At 41.4% G+C, this 25,963-nt stretch overlaps 1 protein-coding gene across 8 annotated transcripts in view; it reads right to left on the reverse strand.

Annotated features, from left to right (window-relative positions):
- Nucleotides 1-2,782: 2,782 nt before the first annotated feature.
- The window catches only part of cep170aa (centrosomal protein 170Aa), a 39,544-nt gene continuing 16,363 nt past the window's right edge, over nt 2,783-25,963 (reverse strand). For 2 of the 8 annotated variants that reach the window (XM_063490951.1, XM_063490952.1), the window contains exons 6-23: nt 25,695-25,750; nt 25,374-25,599; nt 23,488-23,625; nt 19,715-19,888; nt 19,075-19,389; nt 14,512-14,877; nt 13,979-14,268; nt 12,300-12,392; nt 11,513-11,630; nt 9,768-11,342; nt 9,457-9,507; nt 7,317-7,575; nt 6,944-7,175; nt 6,357-6,524; nt 6,169-6,257; nt 5,958-6,051; nt 5,796-5,847; nt 2,783-5,425 (exon numbers count right to left, since the gene is read on the reverse strand). In XM_063490951.1, coding sequence (XP_063347021.1) covers nt 5,091-5,425; nt 5,796-5,847; nt 5,958-6,051; nt 6,169-6,257; nt 6,357-6,524; nt 6,944-7,175; nt 7,317-7,575; nt 9,457-9,507; nt 9,768-11,342; nt 11,513-11,630; nt 12,300-12,392; nt 13,979-14,268; nt 14,512-14,877; nt 19,075-19,389; nt 19,715-19,888; nt 23,488-23,625; nt 25,374-25,599; nt 25,695-25,750 — 4,631 coding nt within the window. In that variant the 3' untranslated portion in view covers nt 2,783-5,090. Of the gene's footprint in view, nt 5,426-5,795; nt 5,848-5,957; nt 6,052-6,168; nt 6,258-6,356; nt 6,525-6,943; nt 7,176-7,316; nt 7,576-9,456; nt 9,508-9,767; nt 11,343-11,512; nt 11,631-12,299; nt 12,393-13,978; nt 14,269-14,511; nt 14,878-19,074; nt 19,390-19,714; nt 19,889-22,347; nt 22,821-23,487; nt 23,626-25,373; nt 25,600-25,694; nt 25,751-25,963 lie in introns of those variants that run through there. The other 6 variants (XM_063490953.1, XM_063490956.1, XM_063490958.1 and 3 more) reach the window with 6 other exon arrangements.

The raw sequence follows: 25,963 nt of genomic DNA on the forward strand, positions 1-25,963 counted from the left end.
TGGAGGAGTAAAGGTGAGCCTTTTAAGCTTAAGAATACTGTACCAGTCAAGCATGGTGGGGGTAGCATCATGGTTTGGAGCTGTTCACCTTAAATCAACAGGTAGAAGGTTGAAACTTGGACACAGTTAGGTTTTCCAACAAGAGAATGATCCCAAACTGGTTTTTTAAATGGATTTTGTGGGCTAACATTACACTTCTGAAATGGCCTTCTGAAGTCTACACTTAGAAGCCCAGTCTGTGTCAGGAAACCACCAAATTTACCCAAGAGTGGTCAAATATCTGTCTGGAATTATGCCAGAAGCTTATTAATGGCTGCCAAAAGCACCTAGCCAAGGTTCAAGTTGCTAAGGGACATTTGTCCACAAATTAGCGGGAGTGTATTTGAGCTCCTGTGTATACTTTTGACCCTGTGTGGATTAGAGAAAATCAAAAATAAGTTCAAACTCGTGCATCTAATTCTTGTTCTTTAACCTCCTAAGACCCAAACTCTTTCATGGCATGCATTTTTAGTTTCTCTTTGCTATTTGTGCTGATTGGGACCTGATGAATGTAAAAACAAAGAATTACGTATGAGGACATTCGCTTTAAATTTCAATAGGACAGTGGCAGCATAATGTCCTCGTAAGTGGATATCCGGCCCTTCTAGAGCTAAATTTAGTATTTTGGTCTAGACAACCCAAAATGTGATGTCCACATATGTGGATGCCAGGTCCTAGGAGGTTAAAGTCATTAAAGATGTATGCTGTACAATTGCTCCACCCTGGGAAAAACAAAAAACAATTCAAAGAAATCATTAAAATGATGAATGTATGCAAACCTGACCACAACTGTAGCTCTTGTGGTTGAAAGGAGTGCAGCTGAAAGGGTGAGGGATCGTTCCTGCTCAAAATGGGACTGTGGGACGGTTAGAGTGTGGGTTACAGCTTGCTTATAAACCACTTTCCTAGACAACGTGAGTAAAGTCTTCTGTCACAGGAAACCAAGGGAAAAAAATACAAATATGAGAACCAGTCTGAGTTTTAGATCAATAGAGTGATTAAGTCTTTGGGCCAAAATAAAGCGTGCCCTGACTGGTTTCAGGGTTAAGAAAATAGTTTTGTGTTATGTTTAGTGTTTGGAACTTGGTTGTAAGATTAATATTAGGGGTAAGAGGCTTGGGAATCCATTAATAAGAGAACAACTTTTAGCCAAAATATAAGAGGTACCCATCCAAATGACCTCAGCACTGCACTTATTCAGGCCCCCAGCCACAAACCTGACAAGTCTGAGGAGAGATGTGAGAACTCTGAATTTATTAGTGGGATAAATTGTATAACCTCCTACATCAATTAAATAGAATTAGATGCCAGGTACCATGTAAAAAAAACTGATGTATTGTAGTTTGAATATAGTTCTTGTAAAAAGATTACAACAGCTGAGCATGCAAATGTCTAACTGTTCAGGCATCACAAAGCGAGTAGTTGTATCATTTGCATTTTCAGTTGACACACTATTAATGGCAATTCTACTCAGTAAAAATGATAGTTCAACTGACTGTAAAGGAGTTCCTTTTTTAAGGAGGAATAACAACAGGTTCCTCATTAATCAGTGGTGCTCACGTTACTTCTGTGCAGGTTAACTAAACCCCCAAAAGTAAAAGTGGGACAATTTGAGACGGGTTACTAAAACGGCTGAAACATGAGCATGAGGTCCAAATGTAAATACAGTGAGGATAAAAGGAAGTTAGAGTTTAATCCTTTAAATAACAACCTGTTTTTTCTTTACTGTTTTTTGTCACATCACCTTTTGAGCTCCTAGACTAACCTTCCAACAGTCATGGGATGTTTCTCAGTTGTTACTGGAGATGCATTTCCTTTTCTTTGTGGTTAAGAGTCTAGGATAAGCCAGGTTTATGTTAAAAAGGGACTTGTTTATATACACTCACACGATCAAGGTGTGAATCAGAATGGGGAATAAAGGTGATTTAAGTGACTTCGAAGATGGCATTTTGGTGCCACATGGGCTTTTCTGAGTATTTCAAAAAAACTGCTGATCTACTGGGATTTTCCCCACACAACCACAACCATCTCTAAGGTTTACAGAGAATGATCCAAAAACAATATCCAGCGGTGGGAGTTCTCTGGGTGAAAATCCCTTTTTTATGTCAGAAGTCAGTGGAGAAATGCCTGATTGCTTCAAGCTGATAGGAAAACAATATTAAGTCAAGTAGTTTCTCATTACAACCAAGGTTGTGCATTTGGAGAAGAGCATCTCTCTTGTTTGCATGTTTGCACATGCAAACAACTGAACTAGGTCCGGTCAGTGCAGGACAGGAACTACGAAAACAGTTCTCACGGGCTCAACAAAAGACTGGAAAAATGTGGCCTGGTCAGATGAATCTCAATTTATGGAGAGACATTGGGATGGTAGGATCAGAATTTGGAGTAAACATAATAATGTGCCTTGCATTGGTTTGGGCTTGTGGTGGTGTAATGATGTGGGGGATATTTTCTTGACATCACAGCCTGCCTGAACATTGTTGATGACTGCATCTATCCCTGTGTCACAACAGTGTGCCCATCTCCTGATGGCCGCTTCCAGCAAGATAACACATCCTGTCACAAAACTCAAACCAGTTTCTTGATCATGAAAATGGGTTCACAATGAGTTCAAATCTCCGAGAATTGTTTCCAGCACCTTGTTTTGAAGGCAAAAGTGCAGTACTAGCAAGGTGTATCTAATGTAGTGACTGGCGAGTGTCTTTTTTCACTGCCTAGTCAAATGAAATTGGACAGACAAGTGTATGGCTCTTTTTTTATTAACAGTAAGAACCAATGCAGATAACTGAACAAATATAAAATGCATGAAACATCCACAACATATTAAAACAAAAACAAAAAAAATAAATAAAATGTTTTTTTTCTTTACAAAAATAACAAGAAAAAAATACAAAGAACACTGAGCAGATGACACATGTAGAGTTTTAAAAAATAAGCCTGTACCTAGCATTCACAGTCCCCCAATTTCTATTTTTTTCTGATAAAATGGGAAAAAATAAAAACACAATTAGAGGCTTCTTCTTCTTCTTTTTTTTTTTTTTGTACAGGCAGAATAGTTCCAGAGAGGCAAGGCAGTCACGTCTGATATCAGGCTAAGTGATATCGCTCATCTGATGCAGCCTTTGACTACTTCTGCATGAAAAAACACCACAATCTGATGTGCAAAACCAGATAAATCTTCTTTAGACGACTACGTCTTTTTTTCTTCTTGTAATCAATGCCCCCCCCCAGCTTCAAAACGGGCACTTTGAGGCATTGAAAAACATTGTACAGTACGGTATAGAGAGAAGGAAATGAACATGTATTGTGGTACCTAATTCACTATTCCATGAGCATCTAAGTACTAATACACTTGCCTTTAAGTTGTCTTACTCAAGTACACAGACTATAAATTGGAGAGAGATTCAGAAAATGGTTAGTCCCCATAAAGTAACTACAAAAGCAGCAAAGTCAATGAGTAAGAGGTTAATTATACTGAAATTCCACAGTATCAGTAAGATAACAATGCACCTTCTGTATATACACAAGCAAAATTCATTAAATCTTCACAGACGGGGAGCTTATTTTGTAATTATCTAATCAATTCAACAACTCGATATTTTAAACCATAAAAAGGCTTCTTGTGAGGTGCCCATATTCTTTTGACAGCACATTAATTGAAACTAACCCAGCAGCTTTTTTCAAGTTCAGATTTTGTATGCACAAAGAAAACGAACAAGTCAAATCATAAAAAAAGTGTCTAAATATAAAACAGTGGTTTAAACAGTGACCTTCTTTGTTGCTACTTGAAACAGAAGTCAATCTGTGACTTGAAAAAAAGCAGAGAAAAAGCCAATTGGAAATCATAAAGACACTTAGGCATAGATTCTCACAGGGGCCAGAAATATCTGTTTGCAATTATTAAAATAATGATTCATTATAATAAATAATCTTCTTGAATCCTTAATTTGCTAACAGAGAATGGGTTTTGACATTCAGAGAGGTGGGTGAACTGCAGACCAGATCACGTTAAGATGAACTGCAATATCAGTTGATGACTTTTTACCGTTTGAAAACATACTCGCTTTGGTAAGTGATTATCATTGGTTTCCCTTAGGCTGTTACTACTGAGTAAAACCACTATTCAGTATTGTTGAGAGCAACGCAGGCGCTAGCTTGCAGGGAGAAAACACTCGGCTCTCTCATGCATGTGCTACTGCTCTGACAAACATGTTTCCAGCTACAAGGAGGAAAGAATGGGGAGGACAGAGAGGAACATAACAGGCGAACAAGAAATAGGTGAACCGACAGATGGGGAGGCACTGCAAATCAGTTTGAGAGACGGCTCGATGGACGGTTACAATTCGGAAATATATAAAACATCTGCAATTTGGCAGTTCCTGGCATAAAGCATGTCTATTTATGACTGTGGTTTGTCGGGGTGGTTATTTAAGGCTGCTGAAATATTCTTTGCACTGGCGTGGAGCTAATAAATTATTGCAGTGTGTTGTATTTTGTTCTAGTGTAAATAGAACATGTTTTGCAAGTGTTATGTTACAATGCAGTCTGTCATGAAAGTGTTAAAAGTCTTTTAAGTAGAAGGGATACGGGGTCATGCTGCTACTATGGAGGATATGTTTTAAGGCATGTCCTTAGTGTAGAAGGGGTCCAGACACACGGAGAAGGCAAGAGGACTGGAGGTGACTGTACGCCCACAGAAATCTGTCCACTGAGAGAGCACCCGACCGGGACCGTCATGTCAGCCGGTCAGTTTGAACAGTTCAAAGTTGAAATGTCAGTCTTTCATTCATGGGTCAATTTCTGTTCATGGTTAACTCATGATGTATCAGCTGAGGGTCAGAGAGGGGAATCTAAACGTCAGATGAAGCACTTCAGTTCCGGTCAGGAGATCTTTTTTTTTTATATTATGCTATAATCTTAGACTGGTATAGTCTCAGAATGGCCATTGTTCTGTCATAAACAAATAAACAAACAAAACAGTTTGAATGTTTCTACATGGATCACCAGCCGCCTGCACTCCAATCCATTTGTTTATTCACATAAACCAAACTTTACTTCTGGGCGATGGCCTCCTCTCCGCTCGGCCGGATTCGGCTGAAGCTAAGACCTCCGACTGCCGATTTACCCAGACCCATGCTGGTGTCGCGTGCTTTCTCCTCCATGCTGGCAGAAGAAGTCTGAACCCTGGCGGAGGCTGCTGCTGAACCTCCAGACCCTGGAAGTATCTCCGGCAGTGATTCTTTGGCTGGGGGTGCCGACCCAGGGCTGGTAGCAGAGGGGGGAGTTGTTTTGGCGGCTTGGGGCTTTGTAGGGGTTGTGGGGCTGGTCAGGCCGAGGCTGGCCAAGGCATCCAGAGTCCCATCTGGGTCTACCATCACATTTATCACTATCACAGAAACAGACAGAGGGTCAGTGTGTGAAAGGCTTCATGTAAAAGCCAGTGCATATTTTCTATTGTAAAATATAGTTTTTGATCTGCTCTTGCAGTAAAAGCCACATGCACAAGTATAGAAGAAGAAAAACATTTCAGATTTGCAGAGAATCAGCTCACAAGCTCTTTCTGACACCTCCGTTTCCTACATATGTGTCAGTCCCGTTTTGCAGAGTTATGAATTTTCAGCATTTGAAAGAAATCCATCATTTTTATTTCTTTTCCCTTAGTTTTAAGGCGCTTCTCAACTTTTAAATACAAATAAACAGAGTGGAGATGCAGGAAAATGTCTACGACTCTGAGCGAGTTCACATTTATAATTTACCTTGAAGCTGCTTTTCGACTCTCTTCAGTTCAAGCAGAATACCAGAAATTTCCTGTGAATGGAGGGTGGAAATAAAATGATTAGGAAGTAAAACGATTGGATTCACTTAACACTGGGAATTGTTTGTCACTCGATATGATTCAGACAGATGAATTTACGCACCTTGTTGGAAGTTTTAAGGAGTGGTACTTCACTCTCTGATCTTAGTTTACTCTCAATTTCATCCCAGTTCCTGTCCTTATCCTTAAACAAAATCCTGGAAGCAAACATTGTACAACAGGTCACGTTTGTATTCAGGATCAATGGGTTAGAGTTAGGCACTGTAGATATGTTGTTAAATGCTAATGGTACTTATATCAACAAGTATAATCACCTTATTTTTCCTGCTGTTTTGTCGATGGAGTGCCTGATCTTGGTGGACAGCTGGGAAACTGAATGGAGCAGCAGGCTGTCTAACACGGCCTGCATGCACACAGAAGAAGAAACTGACTGTTAAGCTGACTGCTGAATGCAATGCAGCTTCCAGAAATTTGGTGTCATATGTTCTTGTTTGCCTCTCACCTCCTCTCTATTCCAGGTGCGTCTTCTTAAAGCTCGAGGCTCCAAGTTGTCAGGAGCACGGGGCCGGAGCTCTGCTGGTTTACCGTTTATCTCTGGTGGCTTACTAGTTGAAATCACAGGTGGGATCTTCCTGAAGTTGAGGCTCTCATCAAACACCCGATCAACCAACTAGGCAAAGAGGGGGAGAGATGAAGCAGGGAGAGAAGAAGGATGTCAAAGTTTTGAATCTCTCTTCGGTGTTGTTCTACTTTAGTTTAACATAGTTAATATGTGAGAATTCATGGGAAATGAAAGAAAAACTCTATCAGTAAAAGCTAAGCAGCTCTGAAGCTTTTTAACTGTTTAGCCAAAGAAAGTCGGTTTTTAGTCTTATAGTAGAAAAATAATAAAAAATACTCTCTTGGTCAAAATAAGGATAAACAAATGAAAGTGGAGTGCATGGGACTGTAATACGTGAATACCTCACACAGCAGGTGAGGTCAAGAAACAGCAGAGAGGCATTTTTTTAAATGAAAGCAAAACATTAAGATGAAAGAGTGCAATGGAAACACACGCAGTAAGGCAATAAGAAGAAGAAAAATGGGCACCTTTTTCATGCTGTCCTGTATATCCGGCTGCGTGGGACGTGCAGGGCCTACCTCTTCCCGAGTGTCAATGGCCGATCCTGGAGTGGTGGCAGCGGTGCTGACTGTGGTGCTGGGTGCTGTGCCGGATGAGCTGACTGAGTCAATCTCGCCGGCAACATCGTGGATTTCACGAGCCAAGATGGCCAAGTCCTTAGCCAGGTCCTGGCTGATCCTGCGCACACAGGGGAATAACCTGTTAACCATCAGACGGGGTTCTTTAGGACTCGGGATAAACAGCCACATGAACACATGAAACCTGCATACACAGAACAGCATATACAAAACCGTTAAACCATTAAAGCTCAGTTTCGCCCAGTTCGGTGTGGATCAGTACCTGGCTATCTCCTCGCTGTGTGCTGTCCAGTCCCTGATGTACTCCTCTTGCTCTTTCATGCGGTGTTTGATCCCCACTCCACCTGGGCCCGTCACCCCAACTGGGCTCACAGTGGCGCCGAGTCTGGAGTTGCGGTGTGGGACGATGTGATGAGGCCGCACGTGGGGCCGTTTCGGAGAATTGCGATTGGAGCCGAACTCTTCCTCTGAGGTGGAACCGTACTCTGGTGGCAGACGTCTCCACCTGCTGCTGCTGGACACTATGATAGAAGTGCATGAGAAATGTCATCTTTCAGTCAAAAATATTGTATTTATTCATTTCCAATATCAGTTATTCATAAAACAGATAAATGTGCTTGTAAAGTTGAGATGCTTTGTTTCTGAGGAAGCCAGCAGCCGATTCTGCTCTGATCTGACAAAATTTGGATGTTAAGCAGAGGAGAGTGGATGCTTCCTTGTTTGTTGACAAACACAGATATTTCTCAAAGGCAATGACGATAAGCTTGATTACTGAACTGAACTGCCTTGCTGAGCTTGAATAAAAAACGATGGGAGAATAAGAAGCATTAGTGGTGCCAAGTATTTCAGGAATACTATCATTATTGTAACTTTGTTTAGTTGTTGTATGGACTGATGCAGCAATGTCTGGAGTTAAAAAAAAACATAATTAAAAACAACAACAAAAAAAGAAACACTGGTTGAGTTTATTGAAAAGCTCTCGGCCCATGCAGCCAACAAAAGCATCCAACAAGTTAACAAATCTTGTTAGTGTATGTTAACCTGTTTCAAAATGGTCACACGCCAGAGCCATTAATGTACTGTAACTGTGCCATGATTAGATGACACAAAGTGCTCTTCTAGTCTTCTCAGAGCGGAAGTGTCTAGATCAGGGATGTCAAACATAAGGCCAGAGGGCTAGAATCAGCCCAGCAAAGACTCTAATTCAGGACCAAGTAAAGGAAGGCATAAACAACACTAAAGTAATTAGGTATTTGCTCAACAGTTAAATGAAAGAAAATTTCCATGTTTTTCACTATCAACTATAAAACTTTCAGTTTTTTTTTTTTACAATAGGACTAAAATAAATGGTCAAATAATGGTCAAAAAACCTTTTGCTTTAAAATTAAGGGACAGCCTGGGCAATGACCTACCAGAACTTCTTCTGTAATTCTGCACGTCTTATAACTTAAGCCCAAAGAGTCGTGCTGACAGATATATTTTTTTGCCACAAAGTGGACTGTACGTGGTCCGACACCCCTGCTCTACATGAAAATTCTCCACAAGGTGGAGCCAAGACCACATGATCACAGAGTTGGAGATCAAATATCAGATCTTTGGATAGAAGTGAAGCTTAATCTTTAATACTGCGTTGAATACATCGCCGTTAGCATTTATACCTGCTGTAAAAAATTTCGTATACTTTACAGAGCTGATACGGCTGTATTGATTTGCTATCAGGAGTGACACTCGGCTGATCATATTGGAATTGAATATGATTGAATTCACTGAATCTATAAAAACATTTAAAAAACATGGTAAACTGGAAAAAAAACAGCTACTGCATCAGCACAGTAACCAATCTAGATACAAACAAATCCTGTTACCATTTGTATCACAGCAGTTTTAACCTTGTGCTAATTAATAATTACATACATTACAACATACTACTACAAAAACAGAACTAGGAAACCTCTGAAAAGGTGCACCTCAGGCTGCATGTAGCATGGGATATAGGTCCAAACTACAGATTTGACGCAGTACAAAAAGTCAAGCGTAAGAGTATGGGTAGAGCATTCGAGTCCTCATCACAGCAGATTTTAGGTAGGAGACGTTAACAATACAAATATGCTAGAGCTGGGTCATTGTAGTTTACTTTGACATTTACTGGTGATTTACTAAGCCTTTGCATTTTTGTATGTGGCAATTTTTGCCAAAGAAGCTACTCAACGTACATACATTGTTTTCATTTGACTTTTAAATGCAAGCAGTGCCATTTTTAAAACTGAGTTGCTGCAGTAACACAGTTCAGATCCTGTGGTTGAGCTCAACCTTCTATTCCTGTGACCCAGGTCTGACACACATTTGTACACACTAGACACACACACACAGTCTAGTTAGGCTCTATAGTCCTGGTACAGTACCCATTAGCTCCTCCTCTGTATCACCACCTGGAGGTTCGGGTTGAAAGCTCTCTGGATAATGAAAACCAATGCACCAAATCATCACAACACGGTGGAAATGTTTGGACACAGATGTTTACACACTGACATGTGAGGTATGCAATGATGTAGATGTAATTAGACTTTGTCATACTTTTTTATAAAGAAACTGATAATTAGGTCAAAACAAAAATAAAATGAACAGCTAAAACTAGAATTCTACTTTTTCCTTTCTCTGTGCAACTAAAAAATCTGAATCAATCAGACAACAGTGCTGGAGTAGATGTATTCACCTGTGGGCGAGCAGTACCCCGCTGTAGTGGTCTTGGTTTTGGCTTCATTCAGTTTGGACACGCTGTTGGCTCTCATTCTGGGTGTCAGCTTGTTCTCCGTGGGTGTTGATGAGCGCAAGCCCAGACGCAGAGCAGTCTCAGATGATAGCCGAGGTGAAGAGGTGGAGCTTCGGGTCACTGTACACTCAGAGTCACTGCGGGCTGAGATGGAGCCCAGACGGTTTCTTCGTGGCTGCGCCAGCAAATCCAGCCGTGACATCCCTTTCCGGCCCGATGGCGGTTTTGAGGTGGAGCTGGTGGTGGACACCTCAGAAGCCACAGACACCCTGTCTGCATCAGCTAGATCCGTGTCAGATGTGTCTCCCAGTCGAGCACGACGGAGAAGAGAAGCTCTTGTGGGTCGCGGCTGAGGCAGTGAGGCTTGCTTGCTCAAGGAGGAGGCTGTGGCTGCATGAAGAGTCCGGCTGGTTTTGGAAGAACCACTGGCAGATGTCTTTGCAGACCTATCAAGTTTGGATTGCAAGACATCATCTGAGCCGCGTCCATGTGTTGAGTGCCCCAGAGGTCCAGAGTAGGTCTCCTGGTCTGAGGAGAGGATGTCGGAGATGGGAAAGGATGAAGTCTGGTCGTCATCAGTGAGATCTGCAGAAGGCTGCCGTGCTCTGGAGGAGGCAGAAGATGGCTGAACAGAGCGACGTGCATCAGTCCGGGTCGTTGCTTCGACTGGCCTGCTTTTAGTCTTTCTCTCCAACCGTTCACGAGCACTGGGATTTGTGATGCTGGTTTTGGAAGCTGTGCTCATATTGCTTTTCTCCCGGTGCATGCTGCTGAGGGAACGCCGTTTTTGAACACTGGCTGCTTTCTTATCTGCCGATTCAGCCACATGACTAGCTGTGCTGGCTGTGTCCACATCTGACTCAGGAGAGATAGAGTCAGTCCGAGGGAGGAGGGCTGAACTTGAACCCTGAGCAGTGATGCCAGCTTTACTACTTTTCTGATCTAGTTTGTTTTCATCTCTTAGTTTGGCCTCTAGGAAAGCCATGACAGCTTCAGTGTCCTTCAGGAGAGTTGCAGTATCCATGCTGCCTACAGAATCACTGCGTTCACGCCCATTGCAGCCTCTGTTTATACGTGGGATGAGCTCGGCAGGGACGCTGGCACTGGGCTTCTCAATTGTGAAACTGCCCTGGCGGACGAGAGGCTTTCCAGACTTCTCGCTTCCTTCTCCTGCTCCTCCTCCTCCTCCTTTCCTCTCCTCTGACTTCATCCTCCTCTCAGTGCTTCCAGAGGTCCGGAGAGAAGCCTTAGATGGAGAGGAGGTGGAGCTTTGTTTCCGTTTACTAGTCATTTCGCTGTTCTCCATGGGAGTCGGGGACTCCCCGTCTCCCTTGTTCTCTTTCTCCTGAGGTTCAGTATCCTGCTTTTCCCCAATCTCTGACCTCAGAGTCTGGGTAGTGGATTTAGCCCGGGAGTCATCCACAGGGAGCTGAGGGAGGGTCCTACGCTTACGGTCAGTCAGACTGGAGGAGGATTCGCCTCTGCTGAGGGAGGCACCAGACTCAACAGTATTAGCACCTAGAAGAAAAACCAACTTAATTGTGATTCTTTCTTTTTTTTCTTTTGTTTGCATGAAATTAAAGAAAAAAGATTTTCAGTCCTAGTTCTACTTTGAAATAATTAGCATATCAAGGTTTTAAAAATGAAAACATATTGTGTTTAAAAACGGAGTTTCCAATAGTATCTACCTCTCTCTTTGTGCAGGAAGCTGCCTGTTTCTGCTCCTGAACCCTCTGGGTCTGTTCTTGTGTGATTGGCTGCTATGCTGGCCCAATGAGAGACCCAGCTAGAATCACCAGGGAGAGCCTGGGAGGACACAACAGAGAAGAAAACAGGATTGAGAAAATTACAATAGAGCTCACTTAACTTAATGGTGGCACAAAAAATACCCAGGAGATCATGACAATCGCTATATCTAAAAGCCACTAAAGCAAACGTATAATAAATGATGAGAGAACTGAGTTAGACTGTAAGGATGAAGATATTTCACTACATTTTTATTTGATATTAAAAAAAATAACAGTTTGCTATATGCTCTGTGTGTTATTTAAATACATATAAATCACCCAGACAGGGGGGCATAAAAGACAGAAGAACAGACAGAAAGGCTGTCATTGCACACACATGCTGTCCCCTCCCTCTTGTAAAACTGCCTAAAGGGCCGAGCATGTCTCTCCTCATCTTAGTATGATCTAGGTCACTTGTAGGGAGGACTTGCCTACTCCCACGAACAGGCTTAGGGAGTAAGTGCCATCAGAGTTATTCTGACACACAATATGAAGCTTAGTCATGAATCTTAAGTCTGTTATATGACACTGGACTAAGAGGCTATTGTCAGTACTTTAACAACAAATGCTAATCTATAGGTGAACATAAAAAAGCTAATCAAAGACAGAAAAAGGAAGAAAAATACTATAAGGGGCATAAAAAGTAACAAAGCAAAAACAAATAACCAGTTCAAGTTCTGTTTTCTACCTCTTTTCCACTCTGTCCTGCCTCCTTTCCCTTTCCTTCTCCTTTCAGGTCTGACAGAATCGATGAGTCTTTGTTTTGCTGCACACCAAACACCTAAAAATATGTAAAAAAGAATACAAAAACGTTTTGCTCAAGTACAGTTAATCTTTAGACAATATGCACATTTTGTATGCAACAGAATAATGGTAGTCTTTGGAATGAAAATGAAATACCTCCATAATACATTTTATAAACATATCATTCAACAGTTCTCCTACTGAACAAAAGTGAACTAAACAGAAGTAAGTGCTGTTGAAATAAAGCATTGATTGGGTCTGGTTAGTTGAGTACCATGGCGACATAAAAAATATCAGTCACACATCACACAGACACACACACACACACACAGACACACATGAACTATTTACAAAGGAAAAGAGAGCGAAAGGCGGACAGACTGTGAGCAGTGTGCCAATTAGTGTGTCAGCTAATTACAGGAATTAGCATAACAACACTTCCAGTTTTGAATGTAATGTGCCCAGACTACCACTACCTCGAAATACACCCCACTAATTATATCACAGCTCCTCCTAAGATAACACCTGCATGCAGCACTTGAAGGGACAAGTGCCACACTAAGATGTCATTTAGTAAAGTTAAAATCAGGCCTGTGTGATAACCTTGTAATTTAATAACCCACAGCAACAAACTGACTTCCTAAAAAAGGTTTATGTGCAGCCAATCCCAACTTCTGAATCGGTTAGGTGACAAATAAAAAATACTGGCCATTGTTAGAGTTGCAAACTTTCCTTTATACAACTTTCTAACCTTAGCAAGTAAAATTGTCTCTGTAAATTTAACTCTCAGTCATCTCTCTAAGTGCATTTCTTGCCTATTTCCAGTATGTTTTCAGTGACCATGAAAAAGCTCTATGGCACAAGACCAGTGGCAGCAGTAGGAAATTGATGATGGTGGCGCAGCCTCCCTGGAGCATTGTTTAATAAAGCAGGACAGTCCTTGATGGAGTAAGTCTCTCCAGGCAACTATAGAAGCATTAGCTTTACCAATGGGACAGAGAAGATGGGTGGTGGTCAAAAAAGGCAACAGAAAGGGGATAGCTTTGTTTTAATGTCAACAACGCCAAGTACTCTCATAGGACTCACTACCCCTAAAACTGCCAATGAAGCAGGTAATAAACAGACTATTAACCTTGCTCTGGCCTGTTTATGTTGGCTCAGTTACTTTCTGCAGTTACTGCAGAGAGACTTTAAATGATTCTTGTCATTCTAACTGCTACTTTTATGGTCAAAGTTTGGAAACGAAAAGCAACAACACACATAATTTTTGTTTTCTTGTGACTTTGGAGGGATCAGAACATAAAACATTAAGACTCAAACAACAAAATGCAACAAATGTCCTTTAAATAACCCACATTTAAATTTACTATTGTAATTTACTGTATACCATTTCCACAGCACATCTCAGGGTAAAAAAAGATTTCAATCTAGGTATTTAAGGCTTTACAGACTTACAGATTGTTTCAGTTTGTTACGTAGAGTTTAGGATTTAGTTTCTGAAAATTACTTTTTAATTACAAACTAGTGGTGATGTTTATGGCCCAAAAATGTGGGATCCTAAATACATCTCATTTCAAGTACTGTGAAAGCCGGGGCAGAATAACAGACATGTTTTCACGCTACCTTGTCTATCATTCGCCTGGCTTCCTCTTCCTCCGGGTTCTTGTTTTCCAGTTCGATGGTGTAGGTACCTTTATCACTGTGGTCGTCTTCTGCCTCCACACCAGCTGTACTTGCACCTTTGCCCACAATTGATGTGTCCTCACTGGGGGTGGTGGGGCTACCTGTCGCCAGCCCGGTACTGGCCGAGCTCCGACCAATACTTGGGTCCTCTGACCTCTGTTTAAGAAGCACTCGGGCAGCTGTGGGGGCACCTACAGTCACTGTAGCTGGTATTGGGGCTGGGACCTTACCTGAAAGGTACACACACAGAGCACAGAAATACAGCTGTTAAAAAAAATAATGGTCACACATACATAAAATGCTTTTCAGAGGATAAATAGTGCCTTTGTGTCATTCCTTTACTTAAATAGCTAAACTCCCAGTATGTCTTATTATATTTAATGGGTATAGTTTTAAACATTTACTTTGGGAAAGACAAACAAAATCTGGTCATAGAAAGAGTGTAAAAATACATTAAATCTGAGTTTTATTACCTGAGTCTGAGGCTGTTGTGGCCGAGGTGGAAATGCTAAACACCTTGGGGTGAGAAGGAGGCTGAGGACAGAGTCCCTCTCCACCAACTCCTGCTCCCAGCAGGGGTGCGGTCTGGGAAAATGAATATGACCGGCGCTTGCGAGGGTTTTCCTCATCATAGAACTCGATCATAAAAGCAGTACGAGTCCCAGTTGTTCTGGTCCCACTGACTGTTATGTTCCCCCCTCCTGTTTCTCCAGATCCTCCTGCTCCCACGTGGCTGTGTGATGCTTTTAGGCGTTCCTCTAAAGCATGGCGTCTGTTGGCAAAACGCAGCCCCAGCCCATTCTCTGAGTCGCTCTGGGTGCCATCCTCATGTTTGCTGCCTAAAGGAACAAAAAAAAGAAAAAGAAAAAGAATGATTTTAATTGACTATATTGACTGTCCACATATTCTCAGGCAAAAGATCTTACATTTATATCACAACATATATGCAGAACAATTCCACAGCAACAGACCACAGCTTATGTAAAAAGATGCAACATAGCAATGCTGTGCATACAGCAGCATGTGCGGCACGTTCTGACAACAAGCAGTTAAAACAAGAGCCAGGCACACAGAACCACATCCACCTAAAACCACATTCATAGTCTAAATGAACTATGAACTTTCAGTTGTGACACAAACATTTAACAGATAAAACAGACCCTAAATTCACAACCTACCGCATTACTCGAGTTATTCTACATTTGGATCAGTCTGGGTCAAATCATCACGTCCACGCTAATCCAGACATGCCACCCACACCCACCACTATCCCTGCCTACTTCACTGACAGCAAGAGAGGCGAGGGGGAGGGGAGGAGGAAAGCATGGAGAGGGAAGTGAAGTAGAAGAAGGCTGGACTAGAGTGTGTGCGTACGTGTGTATGTGTGTAGAGGGGGTTCAGGCTGAAGAAGGAGGGGAAGTAAAAGGGGAAAGAAAAGGGAAGGCTGAACAGAGAGGAAGATTGGGGGATGTGGAAAATGAGGAGGGTGGAGGGGCAAGGAATGAAAACGGATTAAGTGTGACAAAAAGGAAAAAACAGAGACTGAAGAATGCTTAGGATACGGAATGTATTGTCATTAGAGCTAACAGAATGTCACACAATCAAAGGCCTAACCAGTCACTGGCATTTAACTAGCTGGCAGTCAGTCCATCAGGATATGGGAGAAGCGAAGGGAAGGAAACACCACAGGACTGGTGCTGCACATGATCACACACATTGTATAAACCCAAAGCTCTCTGATATAGTTAATACTTTCTCCAAAATAATACAGGCCCCAAAAGCTTGTTTTTAGGCTGTTTTTCACTCCAGACACAATGTGCAAGTAGTGCTACTGAACTGCCCTCTGTGAGAAAACAGGACAAAGAGCCTCAAAGATGCATACATGCTGAGTGGTCTTCAATGGCTTGGCAGGTTCACTGTGCACATACTGTTCCTTTGAATCTGTTAATGCTAAATGTGACTTCACCCATAACTTTCTAGATTTATTTCATTGTGATCAGGACTGAGAGTCAAGTTATGGACAGTACTGAATTAAAACTGGAAAGCCGGTAAACATTGGTGGCGTATCAGTATGACGCATTATTTATGTCAACAGTGACATGTGTACTTACAGAAGCTCCACATATGACACGCTTTAGTTTTCTAATTACTTCTACTACTTGAATCTATTACTTTTGTTTGTTTTGTCAAGTCTAAGAAAGTCTGTTCAAAAATGTGAGAGCTGGAGATCTAAACAGCAATACACCTTTTGAGATGACCTCTATGCCATCCCAACACTAGGTGTCTCTGTTTTGCTTTGGTCTTGTTGTGCTTTGGTGGATAGCTGGATGAGCTACACCTGGGCCCAGTATGCCCAGCTTTAACAGCTCCCTCCTTCCTGCAGACTGACTGGCTATGCTACAGTGAACTCTTTTAATTTAATTATTTTACTTTTCATGCATGCTGCCAGCCACGCATGCATGCATTATAATACTGACTGTCTGATAAGTGCAAGTTCTTTTAAGTTGATCATATTGTTTTCTACGTTTCTACATCTAGTTGTGTCTTATTCCTTGCTATAGTTTATGAGCCAGACTGTGGCACTCTTTTTTTTTTTTAATCTGCCTTTCACAGGGCGCCAACCTTCATTCAAGTACAATATTAAATTGCAGAGCACCCCTGTAAGTACTTTTTCCACACTGGGATATCACAATGATTCTGCTGCCAAGGCTAGGGCATAATTCTGAGTCTGTGGCTCATTTGTCACATTCCACCGGCCAGCTCCTCGAAATGTTCCATCTTTCCAAACTGTAGTTTATTAAAGCATTTATTAAAGCATCTATTTCATTAACAAGAAGAAAAAAAGAAAACAGTAGCTTGAAGAGATCAGCAGATCAGCAGATAAGCAGACAACGAGAGGCAGGTCTTTCATGCTGTGTGTCCGAGACAAAGAAGCCCTTGGTAGGGCCAGAAGAGAACAGAGATGTCTGTGAGAGTCCAGTGCTCTGTCCCACTCGCCCCACTATGACTCACAGTGGAGCTGGCCTCTGCCTGCACATGCACACGCACGCACGCACACGCACACACACACAAGTAAACAGACACATACACAGCTCAGCATTTGATACAAGAAAGTACTTACTTTACATGTGGACACACTCACACAAGCAGGCAAGCAAACACACAACCTCAAACATACACGGAATTGTACTGTATGCAAGGATACACTGCAAGTACAACACATACAATTGAATTTAAAGTCCTGAGTATGTGATAGGCTTTAACTATTAGGGCAAATTAATTACATTTCACATGAAACACTCATCATTAATAAGAAAATGAATTTTGTATTCTTAATAACATCTCAAATCACACATATTTGGCAATATGCTGATAAGCGTGCAACGAAATACTTAAATTTTCATGCACACACGGCAGTTCATATTCTAAATAACCAACAGTATAAATATATATCATGTAGACTATTTCCTACAGTGAGAAAAGAAAGACTTACCTTGATGGTTAGAAATCAAAACCTCAGTTGCTTCCTCTCAATTTTCTTGCTGAACCTCTGCCACCCTCTCTGCCTAGCACCTCTATGACACACCCTGAGCACATCTCACAAGCCTCCTCTCACACATGCCGCACTGCTTGTCTGCAGATCAGTGCAGAGCATGATTCCAGCACACACATGCAGCAGACGCAGACCTGGCGAATTTCAGCAACACAAACCAACATGTAAGCAGCACATGCTTCGCACACGCACTCATCAGCACTGAAACGCATGTCTCACACATGCCGCTGCAGCCTTCACACACAGACACACAGACAGATGTTCAGCACTAGTGCTTGCTATGTATGTCTGAACGCTCGCCTTCTCTGCCATCATTTGCATCACTGTTACTATAACAACTAACTAAAAAAAAAAGCTCCCTTCCTTTGCTGCCTCCCTTTCCGCTTCTACTGCAGTGTACACAAGTCTCTCTGTCTCTCTCTCTCTCGGTCTTGCTTCTCTTTGTTTAGTCACCTTGGCTGCAGTTACTGCAAATACTGCTCTCTCGTCCTGCTTCTTCCCACCTTCCCTCTGTACCTGTCTGCAGATAGCTTTCCATCCAGCTGTCCACTTACCCTCTATCTCCTTGCTCTTCAGCCACATTTTGAAAAGACTGCAGCGTCCAGCAACCCAAAACTCTTAGTAAAATAATAGTCCCATAGCTGAGCCATTCTGACAGCCAATTAACATGCGTGTTGTACTAACTCCATCTAATGAATTACCTTCTCTCCCTTTCACTTCTGCTAATAGATTTCCATTTTCATCAGCTCGCATCTGCTGGTCCCTTCCCTTACACATGCCAGCACTATCATAAATTGGCCTTCATTTAATTGACTCAAGACATGTGCATGGCCTAGCCTAGCATCAAACCTAAACTCTCTTTAGAGGGAGAGAGCACAAGGCTTAACCTTGCTTGGTTTAATCAATTCTCATAAAAACCCATAGCAGCAGGAACCGACTCAGCAGCTGGCTGCTTGCAGGTAATGGGGACAAAGAAACACAGAGAACCGAGAAATCTACAGCAATAGTATTTTCAAACCTTACCCCACACATAATACAAAAGACGAAAAACATTTTTCTGATCATGCAATCAGGCTTTAAATGGCAGGATGTATTCTATGCATGCATGTGAGTATGAGTACTCTTTTCTGCAAACAGGAAAAAGGGGCTGAGCTATACAGCAGCAGAGGAGTAGGCATGGTATTTTCTGCTAGCTGCTAATCTCCCCTGCTTGGCTACCACTGCCAACAACCTCTGGCAAAGAATCAACTCCAACTTCACATAGTATGGCAAATGACAGTGTGTTAAATATTGTACTATTACACTAAGAAAGTGAAATTAGAATGACTTTTCTGGTGAACTAACTGATAACTCACAAATAAGGATTATTGCAGGGACTAAATGGGATTCTTTTGTTAGAGGAAGGAGAAATAATCAGGGAAACCAAAAAGAGGCACAACAAAACACACAAACTACAGACATACAAATAGTAAACGCAATCTACCTTTCAGTCTTTTCAGATGAACTGGCACATCGCTCTTGATGCTCTTGCTGCTCTTGCTGTCATCCTCTGTCGACTCGCTGCGCACAAGAGTGGGGTCATTCTGGGCTAGCCAATCAGCTACTTTGCTCTCAGATGCCATCATAGCAGCCTGTAGGGTACTCAAGTCCCTTCCTCCTGCGCCTCCACTTCCTGCTCCACTCTTCTTGGAGCGAGATCTGTGGTGATCGGGTGTGAACTTTGACACGTGGTCTTTAATGGTGACTTTCCCTGGAGACGTGTTGTCAAACTCTATGGTAAAGGAGGCGTGACCTTGAGCTGTGGAGCAGACAGACTACTGTGTCAGTCAGTACTAAATATAAGTTTGCTAACTGAAGCACTTTTCTAAAATAAAAAATGCATATAACCAGATTGTTTAATTATACAGTAGTGCATGGACATTTGCTAAAATATACTCAAATAAGCCAGTGTCTCTAGCAGAATAACTGCTACTTTCTCTGCACTAGATACACATTGATCTCTTATTTGTGCCATAAAAGATTTCTCAAAAGTTCAACATGAATAACATGAAGAATACAAAACATAAATATACCTGCTTTTATCAAGACATATCAAAAAGAATTAAACATATCCTTCACTTTACCTGTAGTGATGTGACTGGCTGTGCCCTCAGTGTCCTTGGTAGGAATCTCATGGATGCCGTTACTGGCCATGTGACCCTCTTTGGTGGGGATCTCAAAGTAACTGGAATCATGGGCAGTGGGCGCATGAAGGCCACCCTCTTTAGCTTTCTCCCCTCGATGTGCCTCTTTGCTTTCTAAGTTCAGAAAATACCAAAAGATGTATTAGAAAATAGATAAAATTTGGGTAGGCAATAAATATTTGACATCAGTGGATTAAAATAAAACCACCCAACCAACCAACCAACCTGTGAAAATCTTAGCCAAAATTAGATGGTGAGATTTTATTTTGGGGATGTGTTGTGTTACCAGCTTGTGGACACAGCACAGCACTGTTCCAGCTAATGTGCTTTTGCTCTGCACACATCCTTTTTAAAAGAAAAACACAAAGCTTCCGGTACCAAAAATTTTGTATGTTGCCTAAAGACTCCATATTCTCAGCTTCTATCTGGAGCACAGGAATACATTACTTAATCGACACAGATGAATACTAGATTTAATTTTCAAAGGATATGAAAGCGAAAATATTGAAAATCAAGCCATTCAAGACACAGATCAATCCACTCAGGGTTTGTTCTTCACATCAACTTTCTGTTTCTCATTTTCACTTTCTGTCACTCTAAAAAAAAAGTAGTGCTGGCATAGCTCTTTAAAACCTGATTTCGGGGCACTGGCAATATGGAGCACTTTTTTTCTCATTTGTCCGTATTAGCAAACAGACCCTCTGTGAGATCTGAATATGACAAATGATACTTTCAGAAATTAGAAGGGCCATCTGCTTCATGTTGGGGAGCAAACGTAGGAACATATGGCAATTGACAAAAAGAAACAAGAAACAGAAACTGTCTGCACAATACAAAAGTGAGCAACAGTAAACACATTTCTAATAAAATATTTATTTTAAATATATCACAGAGCTGCTTAATGACTTAGGACAGAAAACAGGACATTCCAAAAGGTACAATCTCTTAGTTAAAAGCTGCATTTTCCACTTCACTTTACTTCCCTCAGCTCAGTTTAGTTGATTAATATTTTTTTTTTTTCTTAATCTTTTTGAAACTATCAGTGGCTGCCAGCGTAAGCGGCTCAGCAGTTTTGGAAAGATTTACAACACAGATTTAGACTGAGAGCAAATATGATGTACTTTAGATCAAATATGTGCAGTGATGCTTAAGATTCAATGACTATGAGAACACTGTAATACCATTCAACTGAGACAGAACACATGGTTCAACTTTCAAACAGCAGTACTACTACACTGTTCACATTTCTTCTCTGTGATCTCTTAGCTCTCAGGGCCTTCTGGTGTTAAAACAAACAGTTTTAAAAAGAGAGACAAAACAATATAAACAGCAATAGTTCTTCCTTTAAAATTCTGATGAACTCAGAAAACTTCCTCTATCCCACTCATGTAAGGAGTGAGTTAGTGTGAACATAAGTCATCTGAGAATCACTTACATTAGTCACTTCTGCAAAGTAAAGAACTCCAATAATAATTTTAATGTTATTTAACCACTAGGTTCAAACTAACTGCTGAATGTGTTCCGGGATTTCTGTTGGCCTAACATTACAACACCAAACCCCTTCTCATTTCACAGACTTGAGAGTTGAAGAGATTTCACTGACCGGACAGCTCTTCAATGAGCTGCTGGCAATCAAGTGCAAGGTAAAATATTAGATAAATACAAAGCTGACCCAAACTGAAAGCATTTTACCAGCTCCATTATTCAAAATGTATGGATGAGAAAGTGATACTTACCAAAGAATTAGAGCGTGGTTGGCTAATGATTGCTGCAGTGTACACTTAGTGTGGTCTGTTTGGACGCTGTGTGTCTAAAGTGTGTGTGTGTGTGTGTGTGTGTGTGTGTGTGTACGGGTTCGTACTATCCTGGTGGGGACCAAAATCTGACTTTTACTATCCTGGTGGGGACTTTCTGCACCGTGGGGACCAAAATCTAGGTCCCCTCGGGGTTGAAAGCAATTTTCACACTCAAAATGCGGTTTTACTGTCAGGGTTACAATTAGGTTATGGTTAGATTTAGGGTAAGGGTTAGGGTTAGGCATTCATTTTTAATGGTTAGGGTTAGGGTAAGGGGCTAGGGAAAGCATTATGTCAATGGGATGTCCCCACGAGGATAGCAAACCAGACATGTGTGTGTGTGTGTGTGTGTGTGTGTGTGTGTGTGTTGGGAGGAAAGGGGGGAGCTGGTGCAATGGTGTAACCCAATCAGCTTGAGCAACAATACATGAGGAGGGGAGGGTAGGGGACTCTGACAGCACAGCCTATTCAGAGGCAAAGATAAAAAGACACACACTAAATTTAACTGAAGTACACATATATGCTACAAAGCACACAACCAAACAGAATCGCTTCCTATCCCCAAACCTCTCTTTCTCGCTTTCACTTCCTCCTAACTGTCATATCTGAAACAAATGACCTATTAGAGGAAATACACATGGAAGTAAAGCCACACCACTTAAAATTAAATGTCCACTGATAACATACTGATAAATATGCACACTGCTTCACAATCCAACGTTTCAACATTCATCTTTTAAAAGCCGATGCTGGGGAGGGTAAATGCCTTTTACTCACCCGCTTCCATAACTGAAGTAGCCAATCCCATTTGGCTGATCTTCTGGAAACCTTTTTTTTTCGTTTGGTTCAAATCAACCCTCCATACTTTCGCAGATTTACTCCAAACTGACAAGCTTTTCTAATCTCACTTCACCACAAAAATACGACACTAAAATCCACAGAGTGATGAGAATCGTAGAGAACAGAAAGCACCTATAACTGACTGTTAAAAGAGGTAAAACAAAAAAAACAAACAAACAAAAACCCCCCAAAAAACCCAGTCTTCTTTTACCGACTGGCAAAGATGCTGCCAGACTATCCATCCAGATGTAACGAGAGATTTGAGGATGCTTCAGCCTGCTCCAGTGTTTTTTTGTGTTTGGTTAACCTCCCCCCACTCCTTCTGGTCCACACTAAACCAGCCTGGCACAGACTGATTTTTTTGTATCACTGAGCTGTTCCACTATTCCTCTAATCCTGTTACTCTGACTATCGGCTTCTAGTTAACGTTATTCCCCCCTCAGTCCAATGGTCACTGTCTAATCGCACAGTGCAGGCAAACAGACATACATGCATACATGCTATGAAAAAGGCCTTTGTGTGCACTTGGACTGTCACAAATACAAACACACAGGCTAGTTGGACATCACCCCTTCAACACAAAGAAAGCAAATAAACGGAGCTGGAGGACATTAGGATGACTTAAGCTACTGATTCAACTTAACATAGCATCTTTAATGTGTTAGCTATTTAACAGCAAAGTTTCTATTCACAGTACATTGTAACTATACACTGTAAACAATAAAACACTTTTATTTTAAATTTTTTACTTGAACTAAAGCAAATAGAAGCTTCATTTAAATTACTGAAAGTGCATCCTATTATAGAGTATGAAATTGGACTTCTACGTCATGTCTATTTGTAAAGCAGTTACCAAGTGCTAACAGTAAAAACACCTTTTACAAACCAATCACAACTACACAAACTTTATTATAATATGTGGAAATCATTTGGCATTCTTACAACTATGTTTTGAAAATGTAACACTGTCATTGTACATGTACATTGTACATGCTTGCTGTGTATAACCCAAGAAAGCACACGTTTGCGTTTGATCTCTAAAAGTGTAAAATAATTCAAAATCTCACAGCCTCCTACCTGAGGTGGAGCTGTCATGCTTTTTTGTGGATGTCCTGTTTTCCTGTTTGAAAGAATTCTCATCATCTGCGTCCCCATCCCCCCACCAAGACGGCTGGCCATACAGGGGGGTCCCACGAGGCAGTGCTGTAATATCCCCTGGGGGAAATGTTCACACAAAAACATTTTAACAAAGCCTTGCAGTGAGTCTACGTGTTACTCTGTGAAGGCGAGTGTTTATTACTGACTTTACATACTCAGGTCGTACCTAGATAAACAGTTCACTGAATCACGTTGCACCAAAATTAACCCAGCTGCTCCTTGCGTATGTCTGTGTTTGTGCTTTAATTCCCCCTAGTCGGGTCTTGCAACACTGACCTATTTTCAAAACTTTAGCCAGCTTGGATGAACACGCATGTGAATATTCAATGTTTTGGGTTCTTTCTCTTTTAGAAATAAATGGTGGATATAAAAGACAAGCTTTCCATTTGCCTCCCTGTTCCTATCAGTCTATAAGAAAAGGTACTATGCTCCAGTGGTAACTCTTAAACTGAGTAAGGAAGTGAGAGGAAACATCACTGAGTGCTGTATCAGAGGACATCTCGTCAAGTTCTTTGCATTCTTTCCTCATCTTATGCCTTTCCCCCCCCCCATTTTAGTACCGTTCACCCTGCGATGTGTTAGTTTAAACACAGTATATCCAGATAATTATAGATCCTCAGTGCCAAATTGGTTACAGTAAGTAGGGCTGATCTATATAAAAACTACTGAACGTATGTTTACTGTAAATTATAATATGTGGGTGAGGTCTGGTACTGAAGCAATAACACTGAGATTGCATCCTCATGAAAAACAGCATGAGTGTTATTTAAAAGCTGAGTGGAAGATCAGGCAACATGCAAAGCTGAGTGTATATCGTTGCCTGTTTAGGTCCAAATTTATGTCTGTGTATCTTACTGCATTTTATAGACAGCAGAGCTGGGATGTTGGTTTGCATTATTCATTCAATCTGACCCTATTACAGCTTAAGCTGTCTGTAAACCCAAGCCCTCTATGGCCTTGTTTTAACATCTGGAGATTAACCAGAAACACTGCTAGTACCCCAACATGCCCACTGATGTCACTTATTAGGGACACCCTCAAATGTAAGCCGTCTTCATGATAATACTCAGCGCCGGGCAGCAATTTTTCCTGTGACCATGTCCACCCCCTACTGGCCTAACCCTACCACACTTAAATTACACAATATTCTTATTTTAAAAAATGTTTCCTTATTTGGGAAAAAAACATCAACAAAAAAAAGACACAAACACTAAACCAGGGGTGGGGAACTCCAGGCCTCAAGGGCTGCTGTCCTGCAGGTTTTAGATATCACCCTGCATCAACACACCTGAATCAAATGATTATTTCATTACAAGTCCTCTGGAGAACTTCAAGACATGTTGAGGAGGTAATTCAGCTGTTTAGATCAGCTGTTTTGGATCAAGGACACACCTAAAACCTGCAGGACACTGGCCCTTGAGGCCTGGAGTTCCCCCACCCCTGCACTAAATGATGACATGAATGTGAAGCCTGAATGCGAATATGAAGCCTGCTCTCTCAGGGTTGTAGAAAGTGAAAAATTCAGTGAACTGCTTTTGAAACTTTGGTATTACATCTAGAGGTTTTAGAGAGTATTTGCAGAACTATATATCAGAACATGCATTTTCTACTTGTTAATATCAGCATAAAACCATTACTAAACATTTGTATTGCTTTTGTTGTTATTTCAGTCCCAGGGCTACTTTTAGATCACCACAAAATTAAAATTCCGCTGAAGATATCTTTATTCATAAGAGAAATTTGTAAATTTAAGGAAGCAGCAGACTAATTTACGTTTTCACATTTACTTCTGTTTTGTCTCTTACCTCCTATCCTCTCCTCGGCTTTGTGAGTGTCCACAGGTTTGGCAGATGACTCTTTGGAGGAAGTGACCCCATCCGTGACTTTGCTCTCCCCTGATTTAGTGTGGCTGGGGGATCTATGTGCCTTTGTTGGGGTCTTACTGGGAGATTTGGTTGTGGCTGTGGTGCTAGCGGTTTCACCAGTCGATGGTTTCTTGCTGAGTTGGAGGCCAATGGTGAACTTTTCATGCTAAAGGGAGAAGAAGAAATGGACACATAAAAATAGCCACATATGTAGTACAATGCAACTGTGAAACATGACCATGTTAGGACAAAGGTCCTCACCTTTAGAGCCTCCTCAGGCACAGTGAGTTCTCCTCTCACCACCGTAAACAGGTTGGTATGTGAAACAGAAAGGTTAAGGAAATACGGGCCACCATAGCACAACTATGACATAATTACAGACACTAATGCAAGCCCACAGGTGGGGAAGCACAAAGGAGGTAAGGACCTGCACAACCAGGTTAAAAAAATACAAAGTAAAACTAATTTAAATGATTCTAATATTTTCCCTATTTTAATTATAAAATAATAATAATAATAATAATCTAAAA

Source organism: Pelmatolapia mariae, linkage group LG13 (genome assembly GCF_036321145.2).
Source record: "Pelmatolapia mariae isolate MD_Pm_ZW linkage group LG13, Pm_UMD_F_2, whole genome shotgun sequence".
Taxonomy (NCBI): Eukaryota; Metazoa; Chordata; class Actinopteri; order Cichliformes; family Cichlidae; genus Pelmatolapia; species Pelmatolapia mariae.